Source organism: Dermochelys coriacea, chromosome 10 (assembly GCF_009764565.3).
Source record: "Dermochelys coriacea isolate rDerCor1 chromosome 10, rDerCor1.pri.v4, whole genome shotgun sequence".
Lineage (NCBI taxonomy): Eukaryota > Metazoa > Chordata > Testudines > Dermochelyidae > Dermochelys > Dermochelys coriacea.
In genome coordinates this window covers 39,146,644-39,165,426 of record NC_050077.1, presented here as the reverse complement: position 1 = coordinate 39,165,426, position 18,783 = coordinate 39,146,644, and the positions used below count along the sequence as shown (strand labels likewise).

The following is an 18,783-nucleotide window of genomic DNA, read 5'->3' as shown; positions in this document are numbered from 1 at the left end:
CTACTCTGAAATCGGATACTGAGACTACCTATTGGATATATATCATACACTGGATACTCTCCTCTACTTGTAAATGTCTGAGCCTCACCCCCAGAAGAAATTAAAGGCTCTATAAAAACACTAGAACAGTGTTTTTCAAAATCTATAGTCCATGGACACTTAGGACACCACAGTATGTCCAAGATTGCAGAAGGGTGTACCACCATTTGAAAAAAAAAAATTAGGGGTCCACAAAAAAAAAAAATAGGATGAAAACCACTGCTCTAGAGGCTATTTTGTATCTCCTTCTCTGAGTAGCATTAGAATTATCCATCATCATTTCCTTTTCTTCATGAAATGCTATACATCTTAAAGAATTAATTACAAAAACAAAATCCATTAATGAAAAATCAGATGCACAGTGAAAAGAAAAGGAGTACTTGTGGCACCTTAGAGACTAACAAATTTATTAGAGCATAAGCTTTCGTGAGCTACAGCTCACTTCATCGGATGCACAGTGTGTTACTAAAGGGCTGATGGGTCTGAGGTGGGACTCCCAGTAATGTGAGAGAGTCCCTGCACATACTTTGGGGGCTCAATGTGCTTATGTCTGCGGCAATCTCACCAGGAGAGAGAGTGTGGCCTATGGAGAACAAAACCCTTGTATATTTCAAGGCTCCTGCTGTATTAAAGGCCTTTGTTGTGTTACCTCATCTATTGCCATCACAAAGAGCTGCTAGTCACTCAGTCATTTCACTACCTCCAGCACTCCTAGGGAGCGTGTGGCACTGTAGTCAAGAGGCAGATCACTTTTCAGTGACAGGGAATGGAAGTGACTAGGTATCAATTCTCCAGGACAACCAACAACTCTGAGGAAAGGTAAAACCAGCAAAATGTAAGTGGGGTGGGTGGGTACAACTTTAGCAACAAACCCGCAGGGGGTCCAATTGTCAAGTTCCGACATCTGTATTTAGCAGCTAAAATCCCCACTTAGATGCCTTAAATATCTGCTTTAGGCAACCATCTATGTTCTGGAAATTCCCTTTATGAAACAGAGCACGACAGCTCAGATGAATATTGTGTGTGACGATCAGGTGCTGAGTTGTTAATATTTTAAAATTAAAGTTGTTTGATTTTTTCATTGTAATTATGCTGATAAAGTCAATTATCTAGCAAAACTTCCTCCCATGAGATCTCAGAGAGTTTTGCGAACAATAATCAGAAGAGACAGATAGTATGTACTTGTATCATAAACAAGCCTAGAAATGTTGGGCCCAATTCTGTGTGGAACTTCTGTTGACCCCAATGGGAATTTGTGGGATCAGATCTTCTAGCTATTGCTTGTATATATAGTTCTCATGTGTTTATCATCAGTGCCATAGTTCTAATCTGAACCAGCATAACTAGCATGGATACACTGCATTGTCAGCACTTATACTGGCAGTATACCATTGCTTCTAGGGCTGTTGCTTAATCGCAGTTAACTCACACGATTAACTCAAAAAATCAAATCATAATTAATCGCATGTTAAACAATAGAATACCAATTGAAGTTTAAATATTTTGGATGTTTTTCTACATTTTCAAATATAATCTATTTCAATTAGAACAGAATGCAAAGTGTACAGAGCTCACTTTATATTATTGATTACAAATATTTGCACTGTAAAAATGACAAGAAATGTATGAGGGGAACTGAAAAATACTAAGTATTGTAGTGCAATCATGAAAGCGCAACTTACAAATGTAGTTTTTTTTGTTATATAACTGCACTCAGAAACAAAACAGTGTAAAACTTTAGAGCCTACAAGTCCACTCAGTCTTACTGCTTGTTCAGCCAATAGAATATCTAGTCCAACCCCCTGCTCAAAGCAGGGCCAATCCCCAACTAAATTATCCCAACCAGGGCTTTGTCAAGTGTGACCTTAAAAACCTCTAAGAAAGGAGATTCCACCACCTCCCTAGGTAACCCATTCAATAGCTAAGAAAAACAATTTTGTTTACATTTACGAGAGATAATGCTGTCCACTTCTTAATTACTATGTCACCTGAAAGTGAGAACAGGCATTTGCATGGCACTGTTGTAGCTGGAGTCACAAAATATTTACGTGCCAGATGTGTTAAAGATTCATATGCCCCTTCATGCTTCAGCCATCATTCCATGCTGATGACACTTGTTAAAATAAAATAATAATAAGTTAATTAAATTTGGAACTGAACTCCCTGGGGGAGAATAGTATGTCTTCTGCTCTGTTTTACCCACATTCTGCTATATATTTCATGATATAGCAGTCTTGGATGATAACCAACACATGTTGTTCATTTTAAGAACACTTTTACTGCAAGTTTGACAAAAATGCAAAGATACCAATATGACATTTCTAAAGATAGCTACAGCACTTCACCCAAGATTTAAGAATCTGAAGTGCCTTCCAAAATTTGAGTAGGACGAGGTGTGGAGCATGCTTTCAGAAGTCTTGAAAGAGTAACACTCTGATGTGGAAACTACAGAACCTGAACCACCAAAAAAAAGAAAATCAGCCATCTGCTGGTGGCATCTGACTCAGATGATGAAAACAAACATGCGTCAGTCCACACTGCTTTGGATTGTTATCAAGCAGAAACCACCATCAGCATGGACGCGCGTCTTCTAGAATGGTGGTTAAAGCATCAAGGGACATATGAATCTTTAGCATCTGGCATGTAAATATCTTGCGACGCTGGCTACAACAGTGCCATGCAAATGCCTCTCAATTTCAGATGATATTGTAAACAAGAAACAGGCAGCATAATCTTCGGCAAATGTAAATAAACTTGTTTGAGCATTGGCTGAACAAGAAATAGGACTGATTGGTCTTATTTTTGAATGCAGGGTTTTTTGTACATAATTCTACGTTTACAAGTTCAACTTTGACGATAAAGAGATTGCACTACAGTACTTCTATTAGTATTTTCCAATTCACCTCTTTTTTACAGTGCAAATATTTGTAATCAAAAACAAAGTGAGCACTACACACTTTGTATGCTGTGTTGTATTTGAAATCAATATATATTCATATTTCATATATGTGGAAAACACCCTCAAATATTTAAATAAATAGTATTCTATTATTGTTAATCACATGATTCAATCACAATTTTTTTTAAATTGCTTGACATCCTTAATTGCTTCATTTACCAAGGGTTCCATGCTGTTTGTACACTGGAGAATAGAACACAGGGAACCATGCAGCAATCCTCATTTCCTCTCTTTGGACCTGATCCTATAAGGTACTGAGTGAGCTTCAACATCAGTGGGACTTGGGAGGCACTCAACACCTTGTGGGAGTTACTCAGCATCTCACAGGATCAGGCCCTTTCTCAGCAAACATTCATAAAAGGTGGGGATATGCAAAGGGAAAGGCCTAAGCGTCTCATTTCTGCATTTTGCCTCTGATTTCCCTGTTGTGTGCCTTTCTTTTTGGGGTAATATCTGGGTGTTTTGTTTCCAGGGTTCTAGCTCATTTCAGTAATGTACTGCTAATTCTGGACGAGATGCCAAACTTCCCTGAAGAGCTCCAAGGGGCAAAGAAAGGGATTCTGTATCTCACACAGTACAAAGTAAGGATCCAGACTCTAAATCTAATTATTTAGATCATGCCAAACGATGTTGCATCTGAACACCTGGCAAACTACAAAAGCCATAAGCCAGCCACACAAACAGGAAATTAGTATTGGGTGTCACAAATGCTACATCACTGCTTTAGCAAACTGTATGCAGCTGAAGGGAGGAGCCTGGATTGTCTGTGTTCACGTGGATAGATTGCTGCTGCAACTGCAGATTAACAATGTAAATTACTGCTTTAATGAAGAATCCAGTTTAGTTTAAAAAGGGCAAGTTTACATGAGAAAATTTTGCCAGCATGTTATTGAGGGATATGATAGTTTTTGCTAACATAACTACACAGATAACAGCCCTAGTTTAGACAATTATAGCAATACAAAAGTCATTATACCGGTATAGCTTTTGCCAGTTAAGGGAAACAGCATACACTGTCCTGGTATAAGTACTTCTATAATTGCATCTATATTAGGAGGGTTTTGCTGGTGTAACTGTACTGGTAAAACCCAGCTAGCATAAATCAGGCCCAATAAAACAACTTTCATGTTATTACCCAGCATGCAGTACATGAAACAACTTCTATAATTTTGCTTTCTGTGTGCTGTACCTTTAAGTCTTCCGGAGGCAGCTGCCATTTTGCATTAATTTCAGATGCAGCCTATTACAAAGGAGACATACATACCATCCTCTCTTCTGGAGACTTTCCTTTTTTTCCCTTCTTGTTTTGTTGGTTTCCTTTTATGTTAAAAAAAGGAATTTCTACTGAATGTATGGTTGTTCTTTGTCAAGGCAAAACACAACATACCTTTACACCCTAATGTTGCTTTCCTTTCTGCCCACATGTCTTAGAATGTATTATTTCTGGCGGGCAGGTATCATTATACACATGCCGTTGCAAAGTGATGGATGTTCCATTTCTTCCTGGCAATAGTGAGATTAATGAATCTTAGAATATCAGGGTTGGAAGGGACCTCAGGAGGTCATCTACTCCAACCCGCTGCCCAAAGCAAGACCAATCCGCAACAAAATCATCCCAGCCAGGGCTTTGTCAAGCCTGACCTTAAAAATCTCAAAAGGAAGGAGACTCCACCACTTCCCTAGGTAACGCATTCCAGTGCTTCACCACCCTCCTAGTGAAAAAGTTTTTCCTAATATCCAACCTAAACCTCCCTCACTGCAACTTGAGACCATTACTCCTTGTTCTGTCAATCCTGTAATCTCTCAGGGATGGGATTCGGCTGTAGTGGGCCAGCAGCTGAGAAATTTCCATTTCACACTTCCATGACTCTTGCTCATTTCATGAACAATTCCATGTTTGCTGGCGAGCAAAGCTATTTTAGTAACTACTGTTGACAGGGAGAGAGGTGATCCCTGAGAAGGTAGGCAAAGCCCACTGATTGCCATGAATATTAGCATGAAGCTCTAGAACTTGCAGAGGGATCCAGTATAGTTAGTAGAGCAGTGGGGTTACAGATTTGCATTGGTCTTAGCTGCATCTTGCTCATCATCTCCAGCATTGGCACTCCCTAGGTCTCTCCCTTCCCTTTCTGATCCCACTCCCCAAATAAGCAACAAAGCTCAAAGCAATACTGTTCCTGAACCAGTTTTTGTCTCTGTTTCCCTAGATGATATTCCAGCACAAGGACAAGGGCTCCACGACCATCCGCTTTCCACTTCAGTTCCTCGGGGACTGTGTGATAGGGGAGGAGCTGAGCTCTAGACAGCAATGTATCAAAGGGACTATTAGTATGTGTCGTACCTTTCCATACCCAGGACTCTACTGCTGCCACACATCACTGTGTCTCCTGTCACACTTATTCTGAATGAGGAGAAGCAGATGGATATTAGCAGATATTGCCTGTGTGGCTGTAGAGAGGCCCACATGTAGGTTTATTGACCAGGAGAAGGCCATATCCCGCTATCATTTTGATGATCATTTTAAACAGGGCCTGGATTATTCATCACAAAATATAAAACCAGGATTACATCTGATTTCCAGGGGATCTGCACCCAACATCCTTGCACTTAGCTGAGGGCAACAGAGGCCCTCCCCTAGAAATAGGAAGCGAGGGCTGGAATAAAACCCAGAATGTCCATACACCTTGGATTAACCAATCACCATTTTCAGTTAGGATAGAAAATACCTTACTCACACATGCATACAACAAACAAACAAACAAACCAACCAAAACTTTCAGAGGATATTTATCCCAGATGACTTTATTTGGCTAACTGGGTGTCACGGGTTTTCCCATATTATCAGTTCCTCACAGTTATTTAGGTGCCCAACTCCTATTGGTTTCTATGGGAGTTAGGTGCCTAAATACCATTGAGGATCTGGGCTCAAGTAACTACTTACAGCAGGTGACTGGACTCAGGACTCCTGTGTTCTATCTCCAACTCTTGCTTTGAGATCCTGGGAGGAGAACTGCAAAGGATCATTGTGTGTAGCACTAAAAGGACAGACATTATATAAAAGAGTGACCACTCCCTTTCATCAGGTTCATTTGATGGCAGTGCAAGGATTGCCTCACAGGTGTAGTTTCTATGTTGTATTCATGTCAGCATAATGACAGGGAAAGGAACCGTGGAAGGGAAGAGCATGGGAGCAGGAAAAACAACAGGGTTCAAAGAAATGAGGAAAAAGGGACAATAGAGCAAACTGGAGAAAGAGGAAATAGCTCTGGTGAAGGAACATCAGCTGACTTGACTCATGGGCTCACTGTAATCTCATCCATTTAGCTTCCAGTCAAGGTGTTCTCACCTTCAAATTCATCTTCCTGTATGGAGCCACTGATTGTCTGAATATGATCAAAACCCTGTCTTCAGCAGGTAAGGCTCTTGATGGTTCATAATGCCAAAATTCTGGTGGTTGTTTTACACACACGTAGGAAGGCAAGGTCCCAGCTCCAAAGGGCTTACAATTTACCTACCAGATTCTGATACCTCTCCTTTAATTATACAGTACTTTACGGCAAGAGCAGTCCTACTGAAGCTAATAAAATTACTTGTGGAGCACTGTGCTTCTAAATCAGAACAAGGTCACCACAACTGGGCCCTATAAGGGCAGTACAGACAAAAGGATGCAATATAAAAGCAAAATGATTGATCAGTGTGGGCTGGTACAGGCCTTGTGTCTCTTATGCCCTACACAAAACACAAGGAGTTGTGATAATGGTTATGTTACCAATATAACAGCTATGGAGTCTGACTCTCAACACTATTAAGGGTCTTTAGAAAATCGGTGGGAGTTAGGTACCTTAAGACCTTTGAGGATCTGGGCTGGAGCGTCTCATGTATATTGATGACTTTATTCTCCCAGCACCATTAAAGTAGGGTATTATCATCCCAAGTGAATAACCCTCTCCTCTTCCTTCTTCATTCACAACCACAGATCCCATCCCACATGTGAAATAGCCAGGAAGAGACAATTGGGGATTGGTCCGGCTTTGAGCAGGGGATTGGACTAGATGACCTCCCGAGGTCCCTTCCAACCCTGATATTCTATGAACTGTGGAACTAGCAAGCCATCAGCACTCACTCACTGTGCTCAGGGATATTGATTCAACCTAGTGCCTGAACCCAACTGCCATGCACACTCAGTTTCCCTCTCTTCATCTCCTTTCTAAGGGCTTGGTTACACTTGCAAGTTAGAGCGCATTAAAGTAGCCCCAGGTGCCCTAACTCCTGAGATGTCCACACTGGCAAGGCACGTAGAGTGCCTGAACTCTACAGTTGGAGCACTTCTGGTAATCCACCTCCACGAGAAGCATAAAGCTTGCTGCACCCTGGCTGTAATGCCCAGATGTCAGTGTGGACAACGTGTTGCATTACTGCGCTGTGATTGGCCTCCGGAAATGTCCCATAATCCCCTGAAGTCAAGTGGCCACTCTTCTCATTGTTTTGGAATCGGCTGCAGGCATGTGGCTATCCCCTTTCAAAGCTCCATTTCTGACAGCCAGCATGCTTATCTGCTCTAGGACAAAGCAAACCATTAGCGTGGAATGCTGCTGTTGTGAGTGTGTGTGTGGGGGGGAGGTTGGAGGGGAGTCTGCTGCTGTCTGAACTTACAAGACAGCATGCTGACACACTCTCAACCCCCCAAAACACACAACACACTCCCTGTCACACTCCACCCCCCATTTGAAAAGCATGTTGCAGCCACTTGCACACTGCTCTTTGTGGTGTTGCAAGAGCTGCTAATGTGGCGCTTGCAGCTGACAGTGTAAACACATGGCAGCATTTTCCCTGCTGCGGTCTCCAAAGGCTGGTTTAACTCCCAGTGCTCTACATTTGCAAGTGAAGCCAAGCCCTCAGTTTCTTTTGCCTCTTGCAAAGGACTGAGGCAGGTGCTGGGGGAGGTGCTGCTACCAATTTTTTCTGGCCTTCGCAGTGTGGTGCTCTAAAGATTCCTTCCGTTTTGCTTCTCACACCTTGTGGTCAGACTTCTTGTTACGGTTGATGTTCCTGTTCTGAACTGACCCAGCACCCTTTTACCCCATCTCCTAGTCTCAAAAGGTGCCCGACTCCCTTAGACATCTTGAAGTTTCCCAGCCCTTATCTATATCTTATGCTCCATCTTTGGTTTTATTTATGGTATGATGCAAGTTTCAGGAAACCCATTATCTTTCCATGGGTACAGATGGTAGGACTGGTCAGGCAGGTGATGCAACTTCACAGAGGTTGTATAGAATATCCATCAAGATAATTAACCCTCCAAGGGTTGACTGGCATGTTGGCTGGATTTCCCAAGCTCCTGCATGAAATTGGGCCCAGATCCACACACACATTTAGGCTCCTAGCTTCCACTGATTTCAATAGAGAGACGTGTGTGTCTCTCTCTCACACACACACACACACACACACACACACAATACCTTTTGGACCAAATTTCTGTTGGTGAAAGAGAGAAGCTTTTGAGCTTACACCGAGCCCCTTCTCTTCTTCACAGAGCCCAGAGCTTTGTGTAAGCTTGAAAGCTTGTTTCCTTCACCAACAGAAGTGGTCCAACAAAAGATATTACAGTAGAACCTCAGAGTTATGAACACCAGAGTTACAAACTGACCAGTCAACCACACACTTCATTTGGAACCAGAAGTACAGCATGCAATAGGCAGCAGCAGAGACCCAAAAAAAACCAAAAACAAAAACAAAAACATGCAAATACTGTACAGTTTTAAATGTAAACTACTAAAAAAAAAAAGGGGGAAAGCAGCATTTTTCTTCTGCATAGTAAAGCTTAAAAGCTGTATTAAGTCAATGTTCGGTTGTAAACTTTTGAAACAAGCACCATGATGTTTTGTTCAGAGTTACAAACAACCTCCACTCCTGAGGTGTTCGTAACTCTGAGGTTCTACTGTACCTCACCCATCTTGTCTCTCTAATATCCTGGGACCAACATGGCCACAACACTGATTTCAAGTGAAGTGATGAGCCTAAATACCTTTGGGGATCTGGTCCTTGGTATTTAGGATTCTGTAATTTACATGACAGTAATTACATAATAATGATCATACCTGCAGATGAGACAATTAGGAATTTGGCTAAGCATCAAATATATAGATCTCTATCCCCAGATATCTGAGGGGTGTAAACACTCACAGAGGACGAACTAGTTAGCATGATAAAGTAAGGGCCAGAACTAGAGCAAACAGTTGAGTATAGCTAGTACTTATGAGATATGATAACATTAAGTCAGGTAAAATTTACATTACCAGGAAAAACTTTCTGACCCTGAAGAATCTATTAGCCTGAGGAATAAGTCAGTCAGTCATCTTCCATGCACCACCCTCATGGCAAGGAGTGGCTCTACAGTGCCATGCTAACAAAATGTCCCTCAAAGGGCTTCTTAAACAGACTCCACACAAGCTTTCCTTAGCCATTCACACCACCCCTTCTCAAGGGTCCCAGTTTATTCACAGAAATTGTGCCCCAAAATGAAACTCAACATCCCAAAACCCAGTCCATCAGTTTTACCCTCCCAGGCTTTTCCTACCTGTAGCCTTCATGGGTAAACCCCAGGTCTTTCTGCTAGAACCTGTTCACTCCCAGTCCCAGGCTTTCCTACTGGTAACTTGCCTGTTTATGGTAGGCCACTACCTGGCTAGAGTCTCAGGTTTCACCGGGTAGGGTCTTCCTTGACGGAGCCTCTATTACTTCCTGCAGTTTCCCAAGCTTCCCCCTTCACTACAGCCACCTGCTGCTCATTCTAGGGAACTACCTGATCCAACCCAGGTGTACCTCTTCAGTAATCAGGGTTGATTAGCTCCAGGTCCTCCAGCCCTTAAGGGGCAAGCCACCCTGTTACAACTCACAACCGATGTGGTGGAAACTAGACTGGACATAATCTGGTAACTGTATCAGCAGGCCACAATGCTGCAATAGCAGAGAGATGGTCTGTAATCCTATCAGGATTGCTTATTGGAGAACACTGAGGGTATGTCTACACTACAGAGACTATGCCAGCATAGCTATGTCACTGCAGCTATGCTGGCATAACACTGTAAGTGTAGATGCAGCCTATGTCAATGGAAGAAGTTATTCCATCAGTATAGGAACACAACCTCCATGAATGATGGTAGCTACGTTGATGGAAACATTCGTCTGGTGACACAGCTGTGTCTACACAGAGGGGTTAGGTTGGCATAGGTACAGTGGTCAGGGCTGTTATTTCTTCACGCCCCTAATCAACGCAGCTATGTCAATCTGATTTTTTAAGTGTAGACTGGGATATTTTCCAGAATTTTAGCTCCGGTCCTTAATACAAGGCTCCTCATCCCAGCACTGATCTACACTCTGCGTTTTCCACCTCATATTCTCCTGCCTGACATTGCTTTGGTGCAGATAGAATTCACCTGTGAAGTTTGTCAGTATGTTTAATTAAAAGTGTTTAATTTTTGCCTGGTTAGAATCTGGATTCCTTTGGTTCTAGTGTCTTCCCTATCACTGACTTCCCCTCTCTGTACCTTAGTTTAATTCATAGAAAAATAAGTCCCAAAGTGGTGGCCCCACACTCTGCCACCAGTTCTAAAGTAGCTGGATGTTTCTGCACACATGCTCAGCGATGTAATAATTAACAATGTTGCCATCACTGTTATCATTAATCTTCAGAGTCAATAACCTAGTAAGATGCCAGGGGCAACGGTATGGTTTCAGGCTGCATGCAAACTCAGGGAGGCACTACTGAACTGGCTTCTGTTCAAAAGGTTGTCTTCAAAACTAGGATGTCTAGAAAATGTAATTACCTTTTAAGTGAAAATTTAAATTCTGCAAGAATCAGTTAGAGCAACTAGAGGAGTGTCAGTACAGCATCCTGGCTCAGTCCAACTCCTGCTCCCAGTGGCTGGGGAGATTCACTGCCTTAGGGTATCATGGGGATTAGTGCCTTGTAAATCCTTCCAACAGCTAGATTTATACTTGCAAAGCTTTGTGAGACTCACAGATGAAAGGTACGTGACACATGCAAAGGATTTATTTTTACTAACATGATTTTCTTTCTGTTTGTTAAATATACAGATACGTTAAGAGAGGCTGCTAATCTCCAGGACTATCCAACAGCCTCCATCTATACCTATGCCCACCCATCAGCACCTCGAACTCCACGTAAGCACTAAAATGTTTTCACCCTGGTTACATGAAATGTCTTCCAGACTTCCAACTGGAGTCTGAGAGAGGAGAGAACCAAGGGCCCATCCAATGCTCATAGAAGTCAGTCAAAATCTTTCCATTTGCTTCAAAGGCTTTGGATCAGGCCTTCTATATCCAGGTTCTTTCATTCCTGGGTTAACCCACACAGTGCTCCATTAGCAGTATCTCTGCTGGTGTGAAGGGCTCAGCCTTTCTGAGATGAGAGAAGAGCTCAGTTATCTTCTTCATTCATGCCTGGGCTTCCCCATCCACCCTTTCCTGACACAAATCCTGAACTATCATAGGGTTAAATTCCTCCCTAGTCTGTGCTTGTGCCACTTCCGTTGCTCTCAGTGATCATCAGTCTGCCCTTAACATTTGTTAAAGTTGGCCCATGTTCTCTTTTGTGTAGGTTCTCATAGTGCATTCATCATTGTAGTATCTGAGTGCCTTCCAGTAGCCCATTAAGCAACATGACTAAATCTGTTACATATCTGTTGTAATCAATGACTCATAATTAGGGCCCAGTTCTGCAAGATGCTAAGCACTCAATTCCCGTTGGAGTCTGTGGGAGTTGAGAGCACTCAGAGACTTACAGTACTCTCAGCACCTCTCAGGACTGGGACCTCAGAGCAGTAATAAAGTGCATAATTGGAGCCCCAGCACCAGTAGAGGAACTTCTATTCCATAAGTCATTTGGTGAAACTGCCTTGGGGTAGTTCAGTTTTTCCTTCAGAGCTATTCCCTGGGATCAGCTAGATCTTCACCAAAGAACTCCCCTGAAGCCTGGAAATTAGTAAGGAATAGAAAATGAAGAATGTGAGAGAGAAAAAGAGTTCCATTTGGACTGTTCAGCTCAGGCTCTCAAATGTTATGGCCCAGAGCAAGTAGCATGTCAGCACCAGACTGAAAGGGGGTGCTGGGCGGAGGCTTCAGCTAAGGTGGGATCTCTGTTCACACCTGAGATGCTGAAAGGTTTCTGTTCTCCCTCGGCAGGTTCGCTCAGCACACTTCCACATTGGCCACCCCCCTATCCTGGCCCACCAGAGTTACCTCCACCCTACTCCGAAGTGGAGTCAACAAGTCCAAGAGGTAAGTCAGCACAAGGGCACACAGGGTGTCACACAGCTGGAAGTCACATAGCTGGAAGTCACCTCGCTGGCTCTCCTGGTTCCATTTCCCTAGGCTAGATAAGGCTCAGCTCCTCCCAGCGTGATCCACGACTGCAGGGTTGGCTCAAACACCTCAGCAGCCTTCTTCACTCTCATGCCACCACAAGTTGCAAGAATCAGGGGGAATCCTTCCTACAACTTCTGCATCAAACTCCTCTCCTATGCCAGTGGGGGAGGTTCAGACCTATGGCATGGTTGATAATATGACATGAGTGGTTTGGGATGGATGTTCTCTGTACACAAGTACTCAGAGGACCTAGTTGAAGCCTTATCTAGAGCTTTGGCAAATGGAGAGACCTCCCAGTTCCCCAGGAGATGCAGTTTGTTACCACCATAGAAGTCTCAGTCAGCACAAAGCAGCTCATACTCCATTCCACATGACAGCGCAGAATTACCAATGCAGAGAGAATTTAGGCATTGCTCTGTGTAATGCAAAGCAAGCCATTAAGGCCCCAATCCTGCATGCACTTACTCATGTGCTAGTCCATTGAAGCTAATAGGCTCATTCACATACTTAAAGTGAAGCATATGTCTAAGTGTTCAAATGATGAGAGCCTTAGGGTACAGCTACACTGTACACTGGCTGAGTGGTGCGATTCTCAGCTCTGCTAGATGTACATGTGCTAGCTTTGATCTAGTCAGTGAGCTAAAAATAGTGGTGTGGCCACAGAAGGACAGGCTGTAGCTCAGGCTGACCGCCCGAGTGCATGCCTAGGATCTCAGAAGGGATTGTCCTCAGGCAGTTTACCTACGATGCCCCGTGCTAGCTCGATCAAAGTTAGCACATGTACATCTACCCAAGTTGGGAATCGCGCCTCCCCGGTGTAGTGTACATGTACCCTGAATGACTAGCCAGAATTCCACAGGCAGTGCCTGGGCAAGGGGACTACTTACATACTACTGAATTATACTTGAGGACAAATGTGCTTACTCAGGTGCTTAAAGCTAAGCACATGCATAGGTGTTTGCAGAACCTGGGCCTTAACCTCACTTTCCCCATCTATCAAGAAGCAGGAATCATTGGCTTGAATAATTGTAAAAGCCCTAATCTATTTGAGCGAAACATAATAATAACCTACTCTTATCTAGCACTTTTCATCAGTAGCTCTCAATGATTTACAAAGGAGGCTACGGTGTTGTGTTCCCCCCAGGTGCCACCTGAAACTGGGGTACCACTGAGCCCCCAACCCACTGGCCTGCCAAGTCCTCTCCCAGGCTCCAGCACACGTACAGGTAGGGACACACCCAGTTGCATAACATACAGACACTGTGATCAGCTCTGCATAGGGAGGCTTCATCTAAGGAACTGTCAAGCTGCTCCAGTGCACATCCCCCCCCCCCCCAGAGTGTAAACCCAAAGTTATACCGTCTTGCGCTGCCCAGAGATCTGTACAGAGTAAGCTCATGAAATTCACCCCCTCCCTCAGTGTGGAGAAGGGATATGCAACAGCTTTCTGCCCCAAGTTATGACTCCCATACACAGGTTTTAGACAAAGAAAAAATAAACTTATTAACTACAAAAGAGAGATTTTAAGTGATTATAAGGCAGTGGTGGGCAACCTGCAGCCCGCGGGCTGCACACAGCCCATCAGGGTAATCCGCTGGCAAGCCACACGACAGTTTATTTACATTGAACGTCCACAGGCACGGCTGCCCGCAGCTCCCAGTGGCCGTGGTTTGCCATTCCCGGCCAATAGGAGCTGCGGGAAGTGGCATGGGCCACAGGGACATGTTGGCTGCCGCTTCCCACAACACCCAGTGCCCGGGAACGGCAAACCGCAGCCACTGGGAACTGCAGGCGGCCATGCCTGCAGACGCTCAACGTAAACAAACTGTCTCATGGCCCTCCAGCAGATTACCCTGATGGGCCGCATGCAGCCCATGGGCCGCAGGTTGCCCACCACTATTATAAGGGATAGCAAACCAATCAAAGCAGATTACCTAGCAAATAAACAAAACATGCAAACTAAGCTTAATATACTAAAGAGATTGGATATAAGTAGCAAATTCTCACCCTAAATGATGATTCAAGCAGGCCAGCTGCACTTGCTTACAGCTTAGAAACCCCAGGTGTTTCTTTCATAGGCTAAAAATCGCTCTAGCCTGGGTCCAGCATGTCCCCCTAGTTCAGTCTTTGTTCATCAGGTGTTTCCAGGAGTCTCTTTGGGCAGGGAGTCAGTGAAGAACCATGATGATGTCACTCCCCTGCCTTAAATAGCTTTCGCATATGGCGGAAACCCTTTGTCTCAAAGCTTAGTTCCCATGCCAGTCAATGGAAAAACACTGGTATTCCAATATGGAATCCAGTACCAGGTGACCTGGTCACATGACCCTGTAGTGTTACAGCAGCCATGAGTCAGAGGCTGCTTGCAGCATCCTCAGGAGGATACCCCCACCCCCGGTGAGAGAAAAACTTCTTCTAAGGCCTATTGTTTTCTCTAAGGGCCCTTCCCAACCAGCCATCTAGTGCATTCTGCCTAGTGGCTGTTCCCCAGGTGTAAACACATTTGTAATAAAGATATATAGTCAATATTCCTAACTTCAGATACAAAAATGATACATGCATACAAATAGGATAATCATATTCAGTAAATCATAACCTTTCCAATGATATCTCACATGACTTATCTTGCATAAAATGCATCATAATTATGCCATAATCATATCATAATAATATCACTGTGAAGAATATGGGGTTCAGTGTCACAACCACTATTAAGAGTAAAACAGATATAATAAACAATACAAGATCTACAGTAAAGTGTATATATGTTAGAGAAATGCATTGAAAAAATGCTAACATATTTTTACATTTTAGCTCACTGTAACCAGTGACATCTCCAGTTTCCCTGATAAGTTATTTTCCAGCCACAGAAAATGTTTTGTGAGATTTTCTATACTTGTTTAACTTAGACGTTAAAATATATTGAAATCACCATCCTCTTAGTCACTTTTCCCATTGATATTTAATACAGCCAAGCACTTTACTTATTTGTTACTAACCATATACACAGAAATGGGTCAGACATCTCGATAATATCACCAACGTTGAACCATCCTTTGTGTTTTGGGGGACCATTCGTGTGATATGACTTTGTGGAAGAGAGATTGAAGCAGGGTAGATGCCAAAATGTTGTGGGGGGAATCAGCCTATGAAGTTGTGATTAGGTGGTTCACATCCTTGAACTGTATCCCAAATTTTGAGCTATTGTTTACTAGTCTTTCATTGACTATGAATTCATTATTCTTATTCATTATTTATATTATAATAGCGCCCAGAGTGCCCAGTTGGATTCAGGGCCCCAGTAAGCTGGGTGCCATATGGACAAAGAAGACATTTTTAAGAGCCAAGTTTGAGATGTCTTAGGCCCTAACGTAAAAGCCCAATAACAGTAAATAATATCAAAGGGATCTTTACAAAGGCTGGCAGGAAGGAACACTCTCACTGAAACGTTGCCGTTGATTCCAGAAAGTATAATTCTTCATTATGGGCAGGGAGGGATGTGTACCATTTCCTATATCTGTGTGCAGTGTAATTGTAGCCAAGTCTGTCCCAGGCTATATCTGGGGTCCATTCACATGGCTCAGCCCAGGGCGTATGTACATGGCAGGCACACCGGGCTTGCAAATCAATCTCTCTTTGCCGTTGGGGCAGAGAAGTATAGTTTGGATCCAGACCAGATCTAACTTCCCCAGCAATTCAGGATGTTGTTTGGATGCAGAGTTCTGGTTCAGCCTACTAAAAAGCCTGGAGCAGGACACTGGCCCCTTACAGACCCCAGATGTGGGGCTGTTTTGCTCCTCTGCGGTGGGGCAGGCCCAGCTCCACTTTTCAAGATGGTATATAGGAGCAATTGTGAAGGATAATAATGTTGTCTCCACGTTTCTCTCATTTCTCAGAGAGCCAAGAAGAGGGCTGCTGCCACTGCAGGGCCCTGAGAACCCAAGAACAGACAGACAGGCAGAACTGAGGAGTCAGCCCAGAAACTTATGGACATAAAACCTTTATGTCCCTTGCTTTCTCCTTTCCCTTGACTCCCCCCAGCATGACAATTCTGTGAGGGCAATGAAGCAAAATTCCACTGTCAAAGCCCGATTCAGTCCCTGACAAGCTGCTCTGTTACCCTACATCTCATTGTGCTTCCTGCAGCAATAAAAGCTCAGATTTTCTCCCCACACTTGTCTTTGTGATTGGCTTTTTCAACCCCAAACCATATCCAGAAAACTCAACCAGCCAGCCACCGTGATCTCGATGGGAGCATAGCCCCATGTGCTTCACATGGAAATTTCAAACTGGCCTGTGGTTATCTAATGTGATTGGGACATATCTCCTGTTCCTATGAACACCTGTAGTCCATATCACTGAAAGTCGTGGTAACAGAACCAGCTTCTAGCATGAAAGTGTAAAGAGGACAAGCATTTTGAGGAAGGCACTGTTATTTAACAAGTTTAGCAGTGACTGGAAATTAGAAGACATGGGTTGTATTCCCTGCTTTGATATTAACTCATGATATGACTAGGCATGTCACTCCCCCTCTCTGTTTAGCTGCCTGCCATAGCGTTTTATGCTGCTACCCATCACTGTAATATCTGATAGGTTTCAGAGTAGCAGCCGTGTTAGTCTGTATTCGCAAAAAGAAAAGGAGTACTTGTGGCACCTTAGAGACTAACAAATTTATTAGAGCATAAGCTTTCGTGAGCTACAGCTCACTTCATCGGATGCATTTCGGAATGCATCCGATGAAGTGAGTTGTAGCTCACGAAAGCTTATGCTCTAATAAATTTGTTAGTCTCTAAGGTGCCACAAGTACTCCTTTTCTTTTTGTAATATCTGAATACCTTCCATGTAAAAATCAATAGCAATAGCAAAGTCTGTAGGGGTTTTCATTGAGTTTCTGCCTTTTTGAAATGAAAACTTCTTTGGGTAAGGTTTTTAGTTTTTCTTTACTATCCAAGGGTTTTGGATAGAAGGGAGTGTGTAGATGCTGTCACATCACTCTTAGGGTGGTAGAGAGACCTTTTCAAAGAGGAAGGTTTTGCAGCATTTTCTAAAAATGATCAGACTCTGCATTCACCTCTGGAAGTTTGTTCCATAGCCAGGCCCTCTTTACCAAGATTGCTTCATCCTGAGCTTTGTGAGCTGCAATGTCCCAGAGGATCACAGCTGTTGTGTTGGTTATTGAATCAAAAGTGGGTCTTTAATGTAGCTACAGCTTGAACCATTAATTGCTTTGAAGATTAGAACAAAGGCCTTAAACTGGCATCAAAAACCGCCTGGCACCCAGTGGAAGGAAGGACTTGAGCCTGGGCTCATATCAACTTAATCTATAGAGAAGGGAATGCATCTGTGCCTCAGTTTCCCTATCTATAAAAACAAGCTAATGGTAGCTCCGGCACTCTGAGAGCCTCAAAAGAAACCACTATGTAAGTGCAAAGTATTACTACTGTTTTCCTCCTGGGGTTTGTGTAATGACATAGGCTTCCCAAAGTGGCTATGTTTGTGCAGAGTAGAGTCCCTGGCTGTCAAACTCTGATGGTCCTGTTTGAACTATGAATCCGAATTTACAGGCAGCATGTTCAGCTGAGTAAGCCTACAGCCAGCACCTGGTGTTTCAGCAATGTCACTCATGTGATCTTAGCTGATATAGGACTGGCCACTATGTTTTAACAGTGACTTTCTATATTATTTTTCTTTCCAGATTGCATGGAGCTGGGGCCATGCATCCCTGTGGACTATTAAATTAGAATTGATTCCTGGGCTCTGATGGATTTTCAGTCATTCTTCTCCATTCAACCAGGCAGGATGGGGGAACATGGGTATCAAGAAACGCCTTAGTGCTCACCATTTTGAAGCACACAATGTGTAAGAGGTGATCATAGAACTAGGTGTTATAATACTGGACTGGAAAACAGATCTGGTTTTAATCCCAGGTGTGCCTTGGACAAGTCACTGTCTCTCTGTGCCTCAGTGTCCCCACCAATAAAATGAAGATAATGATAGTGACTGCAGAGGAAGATTGTAAGAATCAATGAATGTATGTAAATTGCATTGAGATTCTTAGATAGAAAGCCCTAGAGAATTGCCAGGCGTCATTATTTCAATTTTTAGTTGCTTATAAATGACCAGGTTTTGAGGGGAAGGGATGGTGGCATACAGTTGTGGGTGCTTCAAAGCTCTGCCACCCGGGCCATGCAATCAACAGAACCTCTTCTGTTATAAGAGGTACTTCACTACAGTACAGTGAACCCTCTAATAAATGACCACACCAGGAGCCAGCAAAATCAGTTGCCTTAAAGAGAAAGGGCCAGATTCTCCCATCTTCAAAGGTGACTTTGCACCATGTAAGTGGCACAAGGCAGCCAGAGCTGGCCAGTGGAGGATTATCCCTGAATGGAAGCAGCTGT

At 43.4% G+C, this 18,783-nt stretch overlaps 1 protein-coding gene across 1 annotated transcript; it reads left to right on the top strand.

Annotated features, from left to right (window-relative positions):
- Nucleotides 1–694: 694 nt before the first annotated feature.
- LOC119862231 (WW domain-binding protein 2-like) lies at nt 695–16,520 on the top strand. Its single transcript, XM_038418558.2, has 7 exons — nt 695–858; nt 3,471–3,579; nt 5,206–5,326; nt 6,323–6,412; nt 11,096–11,182; nt 12,203–12,298; nt 16,279–16,520. The coding sequence occupies exons 1-7, from the start codon at nt 806–808 to the stop codon at nt 16,347–16,349; spliced, it is 627 nt and encodes a 208-aa protein (XP_038274486.1). The 5' UTR covers nt 695–805; the 3' UTR covers nt 16,350–16,520.
- Nucleotides 16,521–18,783: the final 2,263 nt, after the last annotated feature.

Bases quoted from the DNA above. Each gene is read 5' to 3' on its own strand.
- LOC119862231 (XM_038418558.2), top strand. From the start codon at position 806: ATGGAAGTGACTAGGTATCAATTCTCCAGGACAACCAACAACTCTGAG. The intron at 5,327-6,322 runs GTATGTGTCGTA...TCATCCATTTAG, and splicing joins ATGTATCAAAGGGACTATTA to CTTCCAGTCAAGGTGTTCTC. The intron at 11,183-12,202 runs GTAAGCACTAAA...CTCCCTCGGCAG, and splicing joins ATCAGCACCTCGAACTCCAC to GTTCGCTCAGCACACTTCCA.